Source organism: Bombina bombina, chromosome 3 (assembly GCF_027579735.1).
Source record: "Bombina bombina isolate aBomBom1 chromosome 3, aBomBom1.pri, whole genome shotgun sequence".
Classification (NCBI taxonomy): Eukaryota; Metazoa; Chordata; class Amphibia; order Anura; family Bombinatoridae; genus Bombina; species Bombina bombina.
The window spans coordinates 192,293,300-192,311,767 of NC_069501.1; the positions used below are offsets into that span (position 1 = coordinate 192,293,300).

At 39.8% G+C, this 18,468-nt stretch overlaps 1 protein-coding gene across 2 annotated transcripts in view; it reads left to right on the plus strand.

Moving 5' to 3' along the window:
* The window catches only part of TBC1D23 (TBC1 domain family member 23), a 203,832-nt gene extending 187,271 nt beyond the window's left edge, over positions 1-16,561 (plus strand). For both annotated transcript variants that reach the window (XM_053706057.1, XM_053706058.1), the window contains 4 exons: positions 6,190-6,278; positions 6,650-6,785; positions 15,472-15,666; positions 15,865-16,561. In XM_053706057.1, coding sequence (XP_053562032.1) covers positions 6,190-6,278; positions 6,650-6,785; positions 15,472-15,666; positions 15,865-15,946 — 502 coding nt within the window. In that variant the 3' untranslated portion in view covers positions 15,947-16,561. The remainder of the gene's footprint in view (positions 1-6,189; positions 6,279-6,649; positions 6,786-15,471; positions 15,667-15,864) is intronic.
* Positions 16,562-18,468: the final 1,907 nt, after the last annotated feature.

Below are 18,468 nucleotides of genomic sequence, written 5' to 3' on the forward strand. Positions count from 1 at the left end.
GATAAGGATCGTTATTGGAACAAACTTACCTTCATAATTACTTTTGGATACTCTTTTCTATTAGGACTGCCTTAACGTCATAACTATCTTATATTTTACGGACATTTATGTGATTACACGCTGTATCTTATATTTTATATTTGTGACACTTTGCAATATACTGTTCACGCTTATTTAAGTATCCACTCACTTTATTTTTTACATCTATCAGATATCCACTATTTTGCTTCCTTCTGATAGATTCTTTATTATTATTCTTTATTATTATTTTTTCTCCACCACACATCGTTTGTTATGTGATTTGCACCACACCATTTTTATGTTATCATTTTTATGTTATCATTTTTGAGATCTCGTTTTTTATACTAGATTGTGTACACACTAGTTTTGATCACACTTTTTGATCACTTTTTTCCTCACTGTGTCTCGATTCACGTATGATTTACCGTTACTCAGTTGCATATTAATTTACCCGAGACTTCATTTCCCATATATGGTGGACATTATTCCACAAATTTGTCTTACTAATGTTTGTTTAACTAATGTTTGTATAACCATATGAAGCAGAGGGTAGTCTAGTTTAACAACCTCTATCAATCTTTGTATACCACTTAAGGGACTTTTTGTCCTTGGAGGGACATACCCCCCCTTTGAACTCGAAGGATAACTTTTTTAAATTGTTTTTTATGTTTTTATGCACCATGGATCCATGTTTTTAGATTCAATTTGTGTTTGTAATAAATTGTATCGTATCTATCCACAGTAGTCTTACTATCATATAAGCCTCTGTGGCTTACCATAGGTACTCAGCCCTCACAATAGGGTTGCATTTATTTTTAGTGTGAAAACAATTCTCACACACACACACAAGACCTTGACTTCACTGGCGCTCCTCTCTATACCTCTCTTTGAACATTATTAAGAGTGAATGGAAAAGAATTGGTTCTTCCTTTTCCCCGTAGTCTACTTTTAAAAAGTTGTTACCGGTCCCGGATTTTCAACTGGATTTGTGGGGCTCCATTCCTAAGGTGGATGGTGCTATCTCTACGCTTGCTAAATGTACTACTATATTTCTTGAGGATAGTTCTTCGTTCAGAAAACCGATAGATAAGAAGATGGAAACCTTTCAACATACAGGATTTTTTATTTCAACCGGCGGCTGCAGTTGCCGCGGTTGCTGGAGCGGCTACCTATTGGTGCAACTCTTTGTCCGAACTCATTGAGGTGGAGTCTCCCCTCAAGGATAGTCGAGACAGAATTTTAAAGCTCTGAGAATTGCTAATTCTTTTATCTGTGATGCGAACATGCAAATTATTAGCCTAAATGCAAAGGCTTCTGGCTTTGCGGTCCTAGCCTGTCGGATGATCTGGTTGAAGTCTTGGTCTGCGGATATGACTTCTAAGTCTAGACTCCTTTCGCTTCCCTTCAAGGGAAATATTTTATTTGGTCCAGGGCTGGACTCCATTATTTCTACGGTTACCGGAGGCAAGGGTGCCTTCCTACCGCAAGAAAAGAATAACAAGTCTAAGGGACGACAATTTTCTAATTTTCGTTCCTTTCATTCTGACAAATCCCAACGACAACAATCCTCCTCCAAGCCAGAGCAACCCAAGAGTACTTGGAAGCCGGCTCAGTCCTGGAATAAATCCAAGCATAATAAGAAGGGGCGGCCCCCAATCTGGGATCGGATCGTGTAGGGGCAGGCTGTCTCTTTTTTTCAGACGCCTAGTTCAAGGACATACAGGATCCATGGATCCTGTAGGTGGTATCTCAGGGATACAAGATAGGCTTCAAATCTCATCCACCAAGGGGCAGATTCTTTCTCTCGAATCTACCAGACCAGAAAAGAGGGATGCCTTTTTAGTGTGCGTTCGAAATCTATCCTCCTTAGGAGTTGTTGTCCCGGTGCCTATCGTAGAAAGTGGTTTGGGTTTTGTTTTTTTTTCAAACCTTTTCGTGGTCCCAAAGAAGGGAACTTTCCGCCCAATTATGGACCTAAAGTGCTTAAACAAATTTCTCAGTGTCCCTTCCTTCAAGATGCAGATGATAAGGTGCATCCTTCCTTTAATTCGAGAAGGCCAATTTATGACCACTATAGATCTGAAGGATGATTACCTTTTATGTTCCAATCCACAGGGAACACTTTCAGTTCCTGAGGTTTGCATTTCTGGACCAGCACTTCCAGTTCATTGAACTTCAGTTTGGCCTAGCTACTGCTCCAAGAATCTTTACGAAGGTTTTGGGGGCTCTTCTAGCCGTTGCCAGAACTCAGGGTATTGCAGTAGCCCCATATTTGGACGATATTCTGGTGCAAGCACCATCCTTTAGTCTTGCGGAAGAATTCTCTGAGTCTCTTCTCAGTCGTCTTTGATCACGTGGATGGAAGATAAACTTGGAAAAGAGTTCTCTTATCCCAAGTGCCAGGGTGGAATTCCTGGGTACTATAATAGACTCCATATCAATGAGGATATTCCTAACAGACCAGAGATGTTGCAAGCTAACTTCGGCATGTCTTGCCCTCCGGACCTCCTTGAGTCCCTCTGTGGCTCAGTGTATGGAGGTGATTGGTCTCATGGTGTCCTGCATGGACATCATTCCTTTTTCCAGGTTCCTTCTCAGACCTTTACAACTGTGCATGCTTAGGCAGTGGAACGGCGATCATTCAGATCTGTCTCAACAGATTGTATTAGACAGCCGGTTGAGAAAATCGCTATCTTGGTGGCTCTGTCCAGATCATCTATCCCGAGGGACATGCTACTTAAGTCCATCCTGGAAGATTGTGACTATGGACTCAAGCCTATCCGGATGGGGAGCTGTTTGAGGTGCCAAGAAGGCACAGGGATTGTGGACTCAGGAGGAGTCTTCCCTCCCGATCAATATTTTGGAACTACATGCAATCTTCAAGGCCTTGAAGGCTTAGCCACTTCTGGGTTTGTCCCAGTTTATCAGATTCCAATCAGACAATATAACCTCGGTGGCTTACATCAACCTTACATCAACCATAAGGGGGAACGAGAAGTTCCTTGGCAATGAAGGAAGTATCTCCCACAGCTGTCAGCGATCCATATTCCGGGTGTGGACAACTTGGAGGTGGATTTTCTCAGCAAGCAATCCTTCCACCCATCTCCATCCTGAGGTGTTTGCAGAGATATGCAGCAAGTGGGAGACGCCGGAGATAGATCTCATGGTGTCCCGTCTCAATACCAAGCTACCCAGGTAGGGGTCGAGGTTGAGGGATCCCTAAGCGGATCTAATAGATGCACTAGCAGTTCCCTGGAGGTTCAAACTCATATATCTTTTTCCTCCATTACCACTTCTTCCTCAAGTGGTGGCCCGCATCAAGCAGGAGCGGGTATTAGTAATCCAGATTGCTCCATCGTGGCCGCAAAGGATGTGGTTCGTCGATCTAGTGGGGATGTCCTCATCTTCTCTGTGGAAGTTACCTTGTTGTTGCAGAGACCTGCTGATACAAGGTTCATTTGTTCATCATAATCTATATTTTCTGAGGCTGACTGTGTGGAGATTGAACGCTTAGTCTCAGCTAAGAGAGGTTTCTCTGAGAGTGTCATTGATACTCCTATTTAAGCTTGTAAACCAGTTACTCAGCGTATCTACCACAATGTGTGGAGGACCTACTTATTCTGGTGTGAAGAGCGTGTTTTTTCCTGGCACAGAGTTAAGGTTGCCAGGATCTTATCTTTTCCCCAGGATAGGCTGGAGAAGGGCCTTTCTGCTAGTTCCCTGAGGGGACAGATTTTGGCCCTGTCGGTTTTATTTCACAAGAGACTGGCTGAGCTTCCAGACGTGCAGTCCTTTGTTAAGGCTCTGATTAGGATCAGACCTGTGTTTAGATCTGGGTTCCTCCTTGGAGCCCAGAGTTTCTAGGATCTCTACTTTGCAATGTGAGCCCCCTTCTCTGATTTTTAAAGGCAGTTTTAGGTACTAAATTAGGTTTTCTTCCTAAGGTTGTGTCAGATCGCAATATCAATCAGGAGATTGTGGTTCCTTCCTTGTGTCCTTCTTCATCGAAGGAACGCATACTTCACCATTTGGATGTGGTTTGCGCCTTGAAGTTCTATCTTCCGGCTACAAAGGAGTTTAGACAATCTCCCTCTTTCTTGTCTATTCGGGGAAGCATAAGGGCAGAAGACTGCATCGACTTCTTTATCTTTTTGTTTATGGAGTGTCATCCGCTTAGCTTACGAGACAGCAGGACATCGTCGTCCTGAGAGGATAATGGCTCATTCCACTAGAGCAGTGGCTTCCTCTTGGGCCTTTAAGAACAAGGCCTCTATGGATCAGATTTGTAAGACGGCTACTTGGTCCTCCTTACCTACTTTTTCAAAATTTTACAAGTTTGATGTTTTTGCCTCAGCTGAAGCAGCTTTCGGGAGAAAAGTTTTGAAGGTGGTGGTGCCCTCAGAATAGGGTTCGCCTCTTCCTTTTTTTTCCCTCCCGTTATTCATCCAGTGTCTTCTGGAGCTTTGGTATAGTTTTCCCAACAGTAAGGAATGAAGCCGCGGACTCTCCCTATCTTAGGAAGGAAAACATAATTTATGCTTACCAGATAAATTCCTTTCCTTCCGTATAGGGAGAGTCCACTGCCCCCAACCGTTTTTTTTCTTGTCTGTGGGCAGTCCACTATTTATTTTATTCTACTGGCACCATTTATACCCTAATGTTTCTTCTACTTTTCCTTGCTCCCTTGGCAGAATGACTGGGGTGGTAATAATAAGTGGGAGGGATATTTAAGCCTTTGACTGGGGTGTCTTTGCCTCCACCTGGTGGCTAGGTGTTTTGTTTCCCAACAGTAAGGAATGAAACCGACTCTCCCTATACGGAAGGAAAGGAATGTATCTGGTAATCATAAATTATGTTTTTAGCTTGAATTTTACTATTAGAAACTAGCCACCTCTACAAGGACGACTGATGAGCTACTAGCAGGCAGTTGTAGTGCTCCTTGTTTTTAAATAATTTCAGCTTATAAGAGGCTAATTTTGATAGACCCTAAGTAGTATTTTTTCTAACACTAAAAACAGCTCTTTTTAAATATGGGACATAAGTATTTCATTAGTTGATGTAGATGTAAGTTTTAAATAAAATGTATATCCATGGTTTAATCATTATAGGGAACATTTTATATACAAATGATTTTAAGAGATCTAACATGGGCCTTAACCTGACCAATACATTGTCGAGGCTCATAATGAAATAGTGAAGAGTTATTGAACAAATTCTTGTGGAGCAGCACACAATGTGTATATCTCTTCTTGACAAGGTTCTGATTTCAAGTTGGTTAAAGGGACACTGAACCCAATTTTTTTTCTTTCATGATTCAGATAGAGCATGAAATTTTAAGCAACTTATCAATTTTTCTTTGTTCCCTTGCTATCTTTATTTTAAAAGCAGGAATGTAAATCTTAGCAGCCAGCCCATTTTAGGTTCAGCTTATTGGAGGCTGACATTTACCCACCAATAGGCAAGCATAACCCAGGTTCTCAACCAAAAATGGGCCGGCTCCTATGCATCACATTCCTGCTTTTTAAATAAAGATAGCAGAGAACGAAGAAAATTTGATAATAGGAGTAAATTAGAAAGTTGCTTAGAATTGCAGGCTCTATCTGAATCTTGAAATAAAAAATTTGGGTTTGGTGTCCCTTTAACCTCTTTTTATATATAATTTGTATGCTTTAATATCAAAACTTATTGTGAACTGTCTTATGCAAGTCATGTACTGTGGAGACAACATAGCTTTCAACTTGTGCCACCATGGTTTTGAGTTCAAGTGCATTATCCGCCTTTAAGTATTTGTATTAATATAAAAAACAATTCTAACAGAAAGGAAAATATTAACTGAAGATTGTGTTTGTGTGATTTTTTTACTTGATATTAGAGCACTTTCTTAATGAGCAAGTCCTGACTTATAAAATACACTTTTTGACCCCACTGATTGCCATTTTGTTTTGTTTTTTTAAACTACATATTGTTCTTGCGCTAACACTATATGTACCATTGAATGCTTATTGGTGATGTTTATTCTGCTCGCTTAACTACTTTTAAAATGTTCTCAGCCTGCTTCTCTAAATTAAATTTCTCCACTTTAATGCATGTTGACATTTCTATTGTCTCTTAGAAAATTTTATAAAAATACATTTATGTCTTTTTCTTTTTTTTTTATATTGCTTGCAGGCATGTAAGCAGCAGTGATAGGCTGGGCAAGCCATATCGAGGTGTAAAGCCTGTATTTAGCATTGGGGATGAAGAAGAATATGACACAGGTACAATTATAGAATTATTGTTTTACGCACCTGAGAACATACATGTCGCTACACAGTCATTTAAAGATGTGATCCCATTCCTTGTATCGTTTATTCCTCTAGAGATCCAATAACTGTCCAGAGTTTATTTGTTTCTAATCTTACTTTTCATGTGTTTGATACTACATTCATTTATCTGCATTGTATCCTTGTCATGCATTAATTACGTTTATAGAGAAAATATGTGCCAATTAGATTTTTATTCTTACCCCCTGACTTACATTTTTACATTTCATTCTATACTTTTGTTAAACAGTTTTTCACCACATTATCTTCTAGCTTTCTTTACATGTTACTGAGGCGCATGGCTTATTTTACCTACTCCTTTTCAGATGAAATCGACAGCTCATCCATGTCCGATGACGATCGCAAAGAAATTGTAAACATCCAAACCTGGATAAACAAACCTGATATTAAGCATTATTTCCCATGTAATGAAGTAAAGGAAAATGGGAACATGTTTCCGAGGTTTGTTCTTAATTTACATTTCTTCTGTTATGTGTGATCAGTCCACGGGTCATCATTACTTCTGGGATATAACTCCTCCCCAACAGGAAATGCAAGAGGATTCACCCAGCAGAGCTGCATATAGCTCCTCCCCTCTACGTCAGTCCCAGTCATTCTCTTGCACCCAACGACTAGATAGGATGTGTGAGAGGACTATGGTGATTATACTTAGTTTTTATGACTTCAATCAAAAGTTTGTTATTTTACAATAGCACCGGAGCGTGTTATTACTTCTCTGGCAGAGTTTGAGGAAGAATCTACCAGAGTTTTTTACTATGATTTTAACCGGAGTAGTTAAGATCATATTGCTGTTCTCGGCCATCTGAGGGAGGTAAAAGCTTCAGATCAGGGGACAGCGGGCAGATGAATCTGCATTGAGGTATGTAGCAGTTTTTATTTTCTGAATGGAATTGATGAGAAAATCCTGCCATACCGTTATAATGACATGTATGTATACACTTCAGTATTCTGGGGATGGTATTTCACCGGAACTACTCTGTTAAAAGTCACTAATCCTTTTAATAAGTATTTATCATGTTAAACGTTTTTGCTGGAATGTAGAATCGTTTACATTTCTGAGGTACTGAGTGAATAAATATTTGGGCATTATTTTCCACTTGGCAGTTGTTTGGTTTTAATTGTGACAGTTTCGTTTCTCTTCACTGCTGTGTGTGAGGGGGAGGGGCCGTTTTTGGCGCTCTTTGCTACGCATCAAAAATTTCCAGTCAGTTACTTTTGCTTCTTCGGAGGCTATTTTTGGGAGAAAGGTTCTTCAGGCAGTGGTTCCTTCTGTATAATGAGCCTGCCTATCCCTCCCGTCATCCGTGTACTTTTGCTTTGGTATTGGTATCCCAGAAGTAATGATGACCCGTGGACTGATCACACATAACAGAAGAAAACATAATTTATGCTTACCTGATAAATTCCTTTCTTCTGTTGTGTGATCAGTCCACGGCCCGCCCTGTTTTAAGGCAGGTAAATATCTTTTAAATTATACTCCAGTCACCACTTCACCCTTGGTTACTCCTTTCTCGTTGATTCTTGGTCGAATGACTGGGACTGACGTAGAGGGGAGGAGCTATATGCAGCTCTGCTGGGTGAATCCTCTTGCATTTCCTGTTGGGGAGGAGTTATATCCCAGAAGTAATGATGACCCGTGGACTGATCACACAACAGAAGAAAGGAATTTATCAGGTAAGCATAAATTATGTTTTTTTTGTTTTTCATCTTTTAAACTTAATTTGTCTTGAAGTAATAGTATATTTAGAATATACATATGTTTTCTTTTTCTCCATGATGTGCAAATTTTTTGTTATTTGGCAAGATTTACAATAAAGTTAGCATACAGGAGGAGAGCAGACTAGAAATGTGTGTATAGAGAGCAGTTTACAAGAGAAATATACAGAAAATCTAATAGATAAGTAGATAGAGCTGGACTTGGAGGAGAAACAAGTTTGATGGATACACAAGCAAGGACTTGTAAAAAGCCAAGATCTAAATGAGTGGCTACAGGAAGATTTCATAAATTGTTACTTAAAGGGCCATAATACCCAAATGTTTAAACACTTGAAAGTGATGCAGCATAGCTGTAAAAAGCTGACTAGAAAATATCACCTGAACATCTCTATGTAAAAAAGAAAGATATTTTACCTCAAACGTTTCTCAGTAGCCACATCCCTTTGTAAAGGACTTCTAAGCAGCAAATCAGTATGTCTGTCCCGGGACAGCGGAAGGAGCGAGCTTACGTGCACTCTCATCTTATTTCCCTATTCAGCTTAAGGAAGTTTACAATTAAATCTCATGAGAGTTAAGTGAAATCTCATGAGATCACAGTAAAAGAGTTCATGACCTCAGCACTGCTGATGCTGATTGGCTGCTGTTCATTTCTTCATTTTTTTTTTTTTTTACCTGCTGCTGGGCAGCAGCTGAGTATAACATTTTACACAGAACTTACTCTGCTGAGCTGAGGAAATTGTGAGGTAAAATATCTTTCTTTTCTTTTTAATGACACGATGAGTCCACGGATCATCTAATTACTAATGGGAATATCACTCCTGACCAGCAGGAGGCGGCAAAGAGCACCACAGCAAAGCTGTTAAATATCACCTCCCTTCCCTCCCAACCCAGTCATTCTCTTTGCCTACGATAAGAGCAAGGAGGTGGTAAAGTTAGGTGTTAGAAAAGATTCTTCAATCAAGAGTTTATTATTTTTAAAGTAGTACAAGATTGTGCTGCTTTGTTCTGGGGTCTAGCCGTAGTCCATATTAGTCTCTTCAGTAGAGCAGTGGTGGCTTTAGAGCAATGGGAACTTGTGGGACATAATTCTCACTGCGTCTCCCATACTGATGGTGCCCTAACTCTGAAAAACTGAGGGATATAATACTCAGTCCTTTCTCTTTTGTCACAGGTCCATGGGAGGGAGAGGACCTCTCAAACCTGGAAGCTGCCTTGCTGTCAGGCACAATATGAGGTAAGTGCTGACTTTAATTTCTGGGGTTAACGGAACTCAGAAACAGTTGGGCATTTTATTTCATAAGATGGGACATATAACGAAGCCTTTATTAAAATTGGGCACTTTATATTCTTAACGCATAAATTCTCCTTTGTACTCAGGAGAGATTATGGGGACAGCCTAGACGCAGGCACTGGGACAAGGAAATCATTTGGTGGTGGTTCACATCTTCCGGCAGCTTCATAACAATTATGCAGACCGGGAGATGACTGTATTGGCGAAGCCCACGATGGGCGGTACAAGAGGAGGCAGCAATTGAGTTGCGCGCCTTTTTTTCCTTTACTTCCTGATAACCGGAAGGTGAAGTTCTTCTGCTGTTTCTTCTATTACGCATCTCTAACTTTATATGCGTGTTTAGCCAGAGACTGACTGCTACAGCTGCTGTCAGTTCCGGATCTGACAGTGTGGTAACAGCTCCTGCTCAGAGGTTTCAACGGTCAGGTAGGCACCTCAGTGCTGCTGAGGTGTAGAGGTGTCCTGCAGTGTTATTTAAGCCTTCTAACCTCTCTAGACGTAATATAAAAATAAAAGGAAAAAAGTTACTGTTTAAAATTTAAAGGGACAGTAACGTTTTTTCTATGCTTGATTTTTATTAAAAGATTTCAACTTTTTTTGATAAATGGTTTCATTGTGAGTCAAAATGGACCAAGAGGCCTTACAAAGTGTCACTTGTTCTTTATGTTTTGATGCCAATGTGGAACCACCAATCCCTTTCTGTTCCTCATGTATTGAGAGAACTTTAAACTATAGGGATAGACTTTTTTCTGAGCCAACATTTTTTAAAGAGGATGCTGTTCAGGAGTCTGACAATGTTCAATATATGCCGCAGCTTTCTCCTCAAGCGTCCCAAATTTTACCGCCCTCACATGCAGTGCCCTGCGCCTCCTCTCTAGCTCCTGCTGGAGTTACTTTACAAGACATTGCTTCTCTCATGTCTTCTGCAGTTTCGGATGCGTTGTCTGCTTTTCAAATGTTACAGGGAAAGCGTAAGAGGAAAATCAGACATTCAGTGAGCGAGGTTTCTGACGCAGTTGTTGCTATTTCGAATGCCCCCTACCAGAAGCCTGAGGAGGAGGATACTGTAGTAGCATCTGAAGGTGAAATTTCAGATTCTGACAGTGTAATTCCTCTTGCTGATACTGAAGTGGTAAAAAAGCTAAACAAATATTTTGAGGTACCTTCCTCAATAGAGGTTTTTCCGGTACCAGACTGAGCTTCTGAGATCATTGCTAAGGAGTGGGAGAGACCGGGTATCCCTTTTTCTCCATCTCCTATATTTAAAAAGATGTTTCCCATAGCTGACTCTGTCAAGGAGGCTTGGCAAACTGTTCCCAAGTTGGAAGGAGCTGTCTCCACCCTAGCTAAGAGAACTACTATACCCATAGAGGATAGTTGTGCTTTCAAAGATCCTATGGACAAAACATTAGAGAGGTTACTCAAAAAGATGTATGTACACCAGGGTTTACAATGGCAACCAGCTGTGTGCATTGCTACTGTCACTAGTGCTGCGGCATATTGGTTTGATGCGTTGTCTGATGCTATTAGGGCAGATGCTCCCCTTGATGAGATTCAGGATAGGATAAAAGCCCTTGATTTGGTCATTTCCTTTATTAATGATGCTTCCCTACAGGTTATCAAGTTGGGAGCAAAGATTTCAGGCTTTGCCATCTTATGGTTAAAACCTTGGTCTGCGGATGTGTCATTGAAGTCTAAACTTCTAACAATCCCTTACAAGGGGAAGACCTTGTTTGGACCGGGCTTGACGGAAATAATCTCTGATATCACGGGAGGAAAGGGTCATCTTCTTCCTCAGGATAAGAGAAACAAGCAAAAGGGACGTCAGAGTAATTTTCGTTCCTTTTCGAAATTTCAAAGGAAATTCTTCCGCCTCCAAGGAGGCCCAATTAGTCTTGGAATAAAAGAAAACAATCCAAGAAGCCTGCTATTGAATCAAAGACAGCATGAAGAGCATGCTCCCGATCCAGGACCGGATCTTGTAGGCGGCAGACTTTCCTTTTTTGCTCATGCTTGGGCTCGAGATGTTCAGGACCCCTGGGCAGTAGAAATAGTGTCCCAGGGATACAAACTAGAGTTCAGAAGTTTTCCTCCCAGAGGCAGGTTTCTGCTTTCAAGATTAACTGTAGACCAGACAAAAAGAGAGGCGTTCTTACAATGTGTATGGGACCTCTCCGACCTGGGAGTGATAGTTCCTGTTCCGATGCAGGAACAAGGTCTGGGATTTTATTCCAATCTGTTCGTGGTTCCCAAATGAGAGGGAACCTTCAGACCAATTTTAGATCTCAAGAGTCTAAACAAATTCCTCTGAGTTCCATCCTTCCTTTGGTCCAAGAGGGTCAATTTAAGACAACTGTGGATTTAAAGGACGCGTACCTACATGTCCCCATTCACAGGGATCATCACAAGTTTCTAAGGTTTGCCTTTCTAGACAAACACTTCCAATTCGTAGCTCTTCCTTTCGGTCTTGCCACAGCTCCCAGAATGTTCTCAAAGATTCTGGGATTTCTGTTGGTGGTACTTCAGTTACGGGGCATTGCAGTGGCGCTCTATCTGGACGACATCCTGGTCCAGGCGCCATCCTTTCAACAAGCAAGATCCCACACGGAAATGTTGTTATCCTTCCTGCGATCTCACGGATGGAAGGTTAATTTGGAAAAGAGCTCCTTAGTTTCAAGTACAAGGGTAACCTTCTTGGGATCCATAATAGATTCCCTATCTATGAAGATTTTTCTGACAGAAGTCAGGAAATCAAAGATTTTAGATTCTTGCCTAGCGCTTCAGTCCGCTCCTCGGCCATCAGTGGCTCAGTGCATGGCGGTAGTCAGGCTGATCGTAGCGGCAATGGACATCATCCCGTTTGCTTGTTTCCATCCCAGTCCTCTGCAGCTAGACATGCTCAGTTAATGGGACGAGATTATGCGGATCCTACTGAAGCAGGAGACAAGGGATTCTCTTCAATGGTGGTTGTCTCAGGATCACCTCTCCCAGGGAACCTGCTTTCGCAGACCCTCTTGGGTAATTGTGACAACAGACGCCAGCCTTCTGGGATGGGGAGCAGTCTGGGGCTCCCTAAAGACGCAGGGAGTCTGAGTCTGTTTTTTCGATCAACATTCTGGAACTAAGAGCAATCTTCAATGCTCTTCTGGCCTGGCCCCAGTTAGCCTCAGCCCAGTTTATCAGGTTCCAGTCGGACAACATAACTTCAGTGGCTTACATCAATCATCGGGGAGAAACGCGGAGTTCCTTAGCAATGAAAGAGGTAGCTAAAATACTTTGGTAGGCGGAAACCCACTGTTGTTGTCTGTCGGCGATCCACATCCCATGGGTGGACAACTGGGAGGCGGACTTCCTGAGCAGGCAGACCTTTCACCCGGGGGAGTGGGAACTCCATCCGGAAGTGTTTTCCAGCCTGATTCTCAGATGGGGTCAGCCGGAATTGGATCTCATGGCATCTCGTCAGAATGCCAAGCTTCCGAGGTACGGATTGAGGTCCAGGGACCCTCAGGCTCTACCTTGGACCTTCAGCCTAGCATACCTATTTCCTCCGTTCGCTCTTCTTCCTCGGGTCATTGCTCGAATCAAGCAGGAGAGGGCGTCGGTGATCCTCATTGCACCGGCTTGGCCTCGCAGGTTTTGGTATGCACCAAAGGACCTTCTACTTCAAGGGCCCTTCCTTCATCGGAATCTAGTTTCTCTGAAGCTGACTGCTTGGAGATTGAACGCTTAATTTTATCCAAGCGGGGCTTTTCAGAATCGGTCATAGAGACCATGATTCAGGCTCGTAAACCTGTAACTAGGATAATTTACTACAAGATATGGCGTAAATATCTCTATTGGTGTGAATCCAAGGGCTACTCTTGGAGTAGAGTTATGATTCCTAGAATTTTGCCTTTTCTCCAAGAGGGTTTGGAGAAAGGATTAGCGGCTAGTTCCCTAAAGGGTCAAATATCTGCCTTGTCTGATAGGAACATTAATCAGGAGATTGTTGTTCCTTCCTTATGTCCTAATCCTCCTCCTGAGAACGAACGGCTTCTACACAATTTAGACGTGGTATGTGCCTTAAAATTTTACAGGCGACTTAGGACTTTCGTCAGTCTTCTGCTTTGTTTGTGGTTTTCTCGGGAAAACGTAAGGGACAGAAAGTTACGGCTACTTCTCTTTCCTTTTGGCTGAAGAGTATTATTCGTTTTGCCTATGAAACTGCTGGACAGTGTCCTCCAGAGAGTGTTACGGCTCATTCCACGAGGGCTGTTGCTTCCTCATGGGCATTCAAGAATGAAGCTTTTGTGGAACAGATTTGCAAGGCTGCAACTTGGTCCTCTCTTCACACTTTTTCAAAATCTTACAAATTTGATACTTTTGCCTCGGGTTAGGCCGCTTTTTTAGTAGAAAGGTTCTTCAAGCAGTGGTGCCTTCCGTTTAGGTTCCCTGTCTTCTCCCTCCCTTATCATCGGTGTACTCTTGGGTATTGATTGGGTATTGATTCCCATTAGTATTTAGATGATCCGTGGACTCATTGCATCATTAAAAAGATAAGAAAATTTATGCTTACCTGATGAATTTATTTCTTTTTTGACACAATGAGTCCACGGCCCACCCTGTTTTGATAGACAGGTTTTTGGTTTATTATAAACTTCAGACACCTCTGCACCTTGTTACTTCCTTTCCCTCCTTTACTTCGGCCGAATGACTGGGTTGGGAGGGAAGGGAGGTGATATTTAACAGCTTTGCTATGGTGCTTTTTGCTGCCTCCTGCTGGGCAGGAGTGATATTCCCATTAGTAATTAGATGATCCGTGGACTCATCGTGTCAAAAAAAGAAATAAATTTATTAGGTAAGCAAAAAATTTTCTTTTTTACATAGAGATGCTCAGGTGATATTTTCCTGTCAGCTTTTTACAGTTATACTGCATCAGTTTCAAGTGATTTAGCATATGAGTATTATGTCCCTTTAATTATCCTTACACAGAACTTTATTTAGTTGTTGAAAATAGGAAGTTGTAGCTAAAGACCAGTCTTTGATGCTGGCATTGGAGCGCTATAGCAACTAGGAAAAGTAGTGAGTTATTTGAAGCTGTAATTGTGACTAATTTTGAAAGTATGTATGCTGCTCCTAATTGGCCTACCAGATGTGTACTTCCAAAGAGCTGCAATGTGTTATGGCCTCAAATGGGACTCTATAAGTTGAAACCTTTTCCATGTTAAACAGTTTGCAAGGACTCTAGCTTTAAAACAAAACTGTAATAAATGAGATCATCTTATTTTTCCCATTACAATGCCCCTTTAACATATATAGCATGTTAGGCTACATCTGCATGTAGATTAACACGTGTTTTTCTGTTGAAATAAAATGTAACATCATACAAGTAACATTGAGTAAAGGGAGAATAAACTCTTATATTTGTATGAAAACTTTTTAAAGGGACGTCAGACACCAAGCATGGGCATTCAGCAGCTTCGTTTGTAGGTGGCTGCTGGTGGACTTCGGCTATTTAAGGTGCCGGATTTATGCTTGTGAAAGATCAGCAGACTAAGTTCTGGATTTGCACAGTGGTCTGTCACAAGCATAAATCTGATTCTGAAAAAAAACGAAGACCACAAGCAGCTAACAAAGCAGCCGAATGCCCATGCCTATTAAACACGAAATGCGTTTCATGCACCTCCCTATAATTATGGGTTCGGACATTTTTGAACTTAGATTGCACTGCAGGTAACTGAGGGAGAGTTTCTGCACATTTGCAAACATGTTAAGACTGGCTTGCAATGAAAGCTAGATTTCAAAATGGCAGCATTCAAGACAAGAGGGAGGCGGCAATAACCTCAATACTATGCTTATAAAATGTATTTAGTATTTAACGTCCTTTTAAAACTTCCAAAAATAGAAGAGCAAAAACTGGAAAAATCTGTATCAAGTGACATCATTGTATTAAGGATATCTGCTTTTGTAAAAAGAAGCAAAGTTCTAATTTGTTAATTTTCTCGTTTTTCCCATTTTAACATCCAAATCATCCAAATTGAGCAGTAAATTGCCCTGAGTTTAGATATGAAAAATGTTTTTTTCATGCATAATTCATTCATATTATTGTATTTTATTTTATTTTTGTTCGTTTGTCATCAGTCATCTCCTGGTAACTGCAACCCATATGTACTGTTTGCGAGAGATTCCGTCAAAAAAGGGATTTGCCTATATACAGTCTCGGCAACCGTTAAGCTCTGTCGTCAAGATTACATCAAAGAAGAAACATCCTGAATTAATCACATTTAAGTATGGAAACAGCAGTTCAACTGGAGTGGAAATATTAGCAGTAGAAAGGTAAGAACAAATTTTCCTATAAATTTCACTATTTTAATTCTATCCGTTAGAAGCTTAAAAATGTAAGGGCCTTTTGCATACCCCAAGAATGCTTAAAGGGATATAAACGTCAAAATTAAACTTTCATGATGCAGATAGAAAGTACTGTTCCATATATACTAGAATTAACATATACTGTTTGTTTTTTGTCTCTCCTAGGTATTTGATTCCGAATGCAGGTGATGCCACCAAAGCCATTAAACAGCAAATAATGAAAGTTCTTGATGCCTTGGAAAGCTAACAAAGTATTCCCAAAATAAATGTGGACTCTATCTATACACTGACTGGAAGAGACCTTTTCTATATGTTGATGGGGTAATAAAATAGTTTTTCGAGTTATTTAATTTTTTTCCGGATCTATTTCATAACGCTCCTTTTTTTGCATAAAGTTGTTTCTTTTAATACTAATTTTCGCTCCTTGGATACTGACTCTATTCCCTAAAAAAGATATGGAAAAGCAGTAGTGCACATTGTAAATATTTCCAGAATATGGTACATAGATTATGCTTTCTCAGAAAAGTCTTCTAAACACTGGAGGGCTTTTATTTCAAATTAATTGAGAATCTTCTTTCATTAAGAGGAGAACACTCAGGCGAGCATAATTCCTCTTACGGCAAGTCTTTCAAAAGAATGTTCCATTGGTATCATTTTTCAGAGCTATTTTACAGGTGCTGGGAGGACTTTATATACCGGATTCCCTGTTTCAAATAAACCAAATGTTTCTTAAAACAGACAAGCACTATTCAACAGTATGTTTTAAATTGTTTAGGGCACTTTTTTAAGTTTAAACTGTAAAATGGTTTGTAATTTTCAGAAGGCTAACTAAATATACATATTAAAATGCCTAGTCAGCAAATTCATGTTTTGTTTTTTTAATTTTATTTAATTTTGTTGCAATATGTGTGCAATATGTTTTATTGACAACTAAAATAAATATGTATTTGCATCACTAAGGGGGAATCACTCATTCAAGGGGATGCTTCACTTTAGACAGCTTTAAAAATATCTTAAATAGTAATTTTAAAAAAATGGTTAAAAAAAATATATTAATTGCGCTGTTTCTTGGCACCTTCAGTTAGTAGTGAAGAATATTGTTTTTTCTTAAAAATGCCACTTCCTTATAATCGGACTTATAAAGTAAAATGTATAGCTGCAATTATATGTATTAATATTTAACATATTTAAAAATGGTGTCATGCAATAGAAAAAATTAATACATTTGGAATGCAACCGACCTATAACATGAAAGCACATTTTTAAAGAAATTATTTTAACCCGCTAACATTCTTCAGCTATTCCTGTAGAGTTGAACGCTGTTTACATCATTTATTTAAAAAATATAGGAACTATTTCACGGTCTCCTTTATGAAGTTATTGATAATTATTTATTGTAGTAAAAGCACCGAGGTAATATAGTAGGGATAACTAATACAGAATACCTTTTTGTTTCTAGATTTCCTTCCAATAAAAAGTCACAGAGCACTTTAAATTATGTTCTGCCTGGATAGAAAGGTCAAAATTGAAATGTGTGAGTGCATTTTAATTTTAATAAGAAGCATTTTTGCAATATAATTCCATTAGCAAAAATACTTATACAGGTAGTAAAAGTTTATTACTATTTCAGTGGCATACGCACATATGCTACATGTGAGTAGACGATCAGGATTCAAACACCATGCCTGCTGTGAGAGATCGTGGTGGTGTGTATTGCATCAGTGGAGAATTTGTGGCATAAAAGCCACCACTGAGAAGATGTGGTGTTCTAATGCTGGTGCATGGGCACTTACAGCATATGTGCGTATGCTGTGAAACACAGTAATAATTTCTACTAGAAGTGTTTGAGCAGATGGAAGAATATTGTACAATTCAATTTTCTATTCCTTTAACAGTGTTCTAATCAAGCTGCTCCCTTACTGTGAATATATAGATTTAAACTACAATTACCCAACCGTCAAGTGTCACTTTTTCAGTTTGAAGCATGTAACAATGTATTTAATCATTTGTAACTAAGGTTTTACATTTTATATTTGTGTCACATTCACTTTGCATTTGTAAATACATGTAATACATCAAGTGGACATTGAACTCTAACTTTTTTTTTCTTATGCGTGTGAAAGGGCACTATTTAAAAACTATACAAAAAAACTATTTGGTGCATTAAAAAAAGTTTGTTTAGTAGTTTAAATTGATTTTGTAATTGGTGCATGTGTGTGTATCTTATCAATAGGGACAGGTTGCTCACTGCACACAGCTTGTTTGATAACCTCATATGAACCAACTAACCATATCGCCTTCTTTTTAGATGCAACAACGCAAACACGTTTTTAGTATCCCTATAGGGTTTAAAGCTTGTACGAATGACATACTGTGACTGTACTCAGAATAATATGTCATTTATAAACAAACATTATCAACAAGCGACTGTAACAAAATATCCTGAAAGTTTTAAATTTAAAGTTGCACTCACATATGGCAATACATTTTTATCATACAGGATGTGCAAGAAATGTACATACAGTAAATATTTTTTGTTTTATGAAGTGTTAAGGCTTTGTCGTTTGAAACTAGCAGGGCATACTTTCTGAATACTGCAGAGATTGATACAGATTTAGTTTCTTCTGTTAAGTGTGATCAGTCCACGGGTCATCATTACTTGTGGGATATTAACTGCTCCCCTACAGGAAGTGCAAGAGGATTCACCCAGCAGAGTTGCTATATAGCTCCTCCCCTCTACGTCACCTCCAGTCATTCTCTTGCACCCAA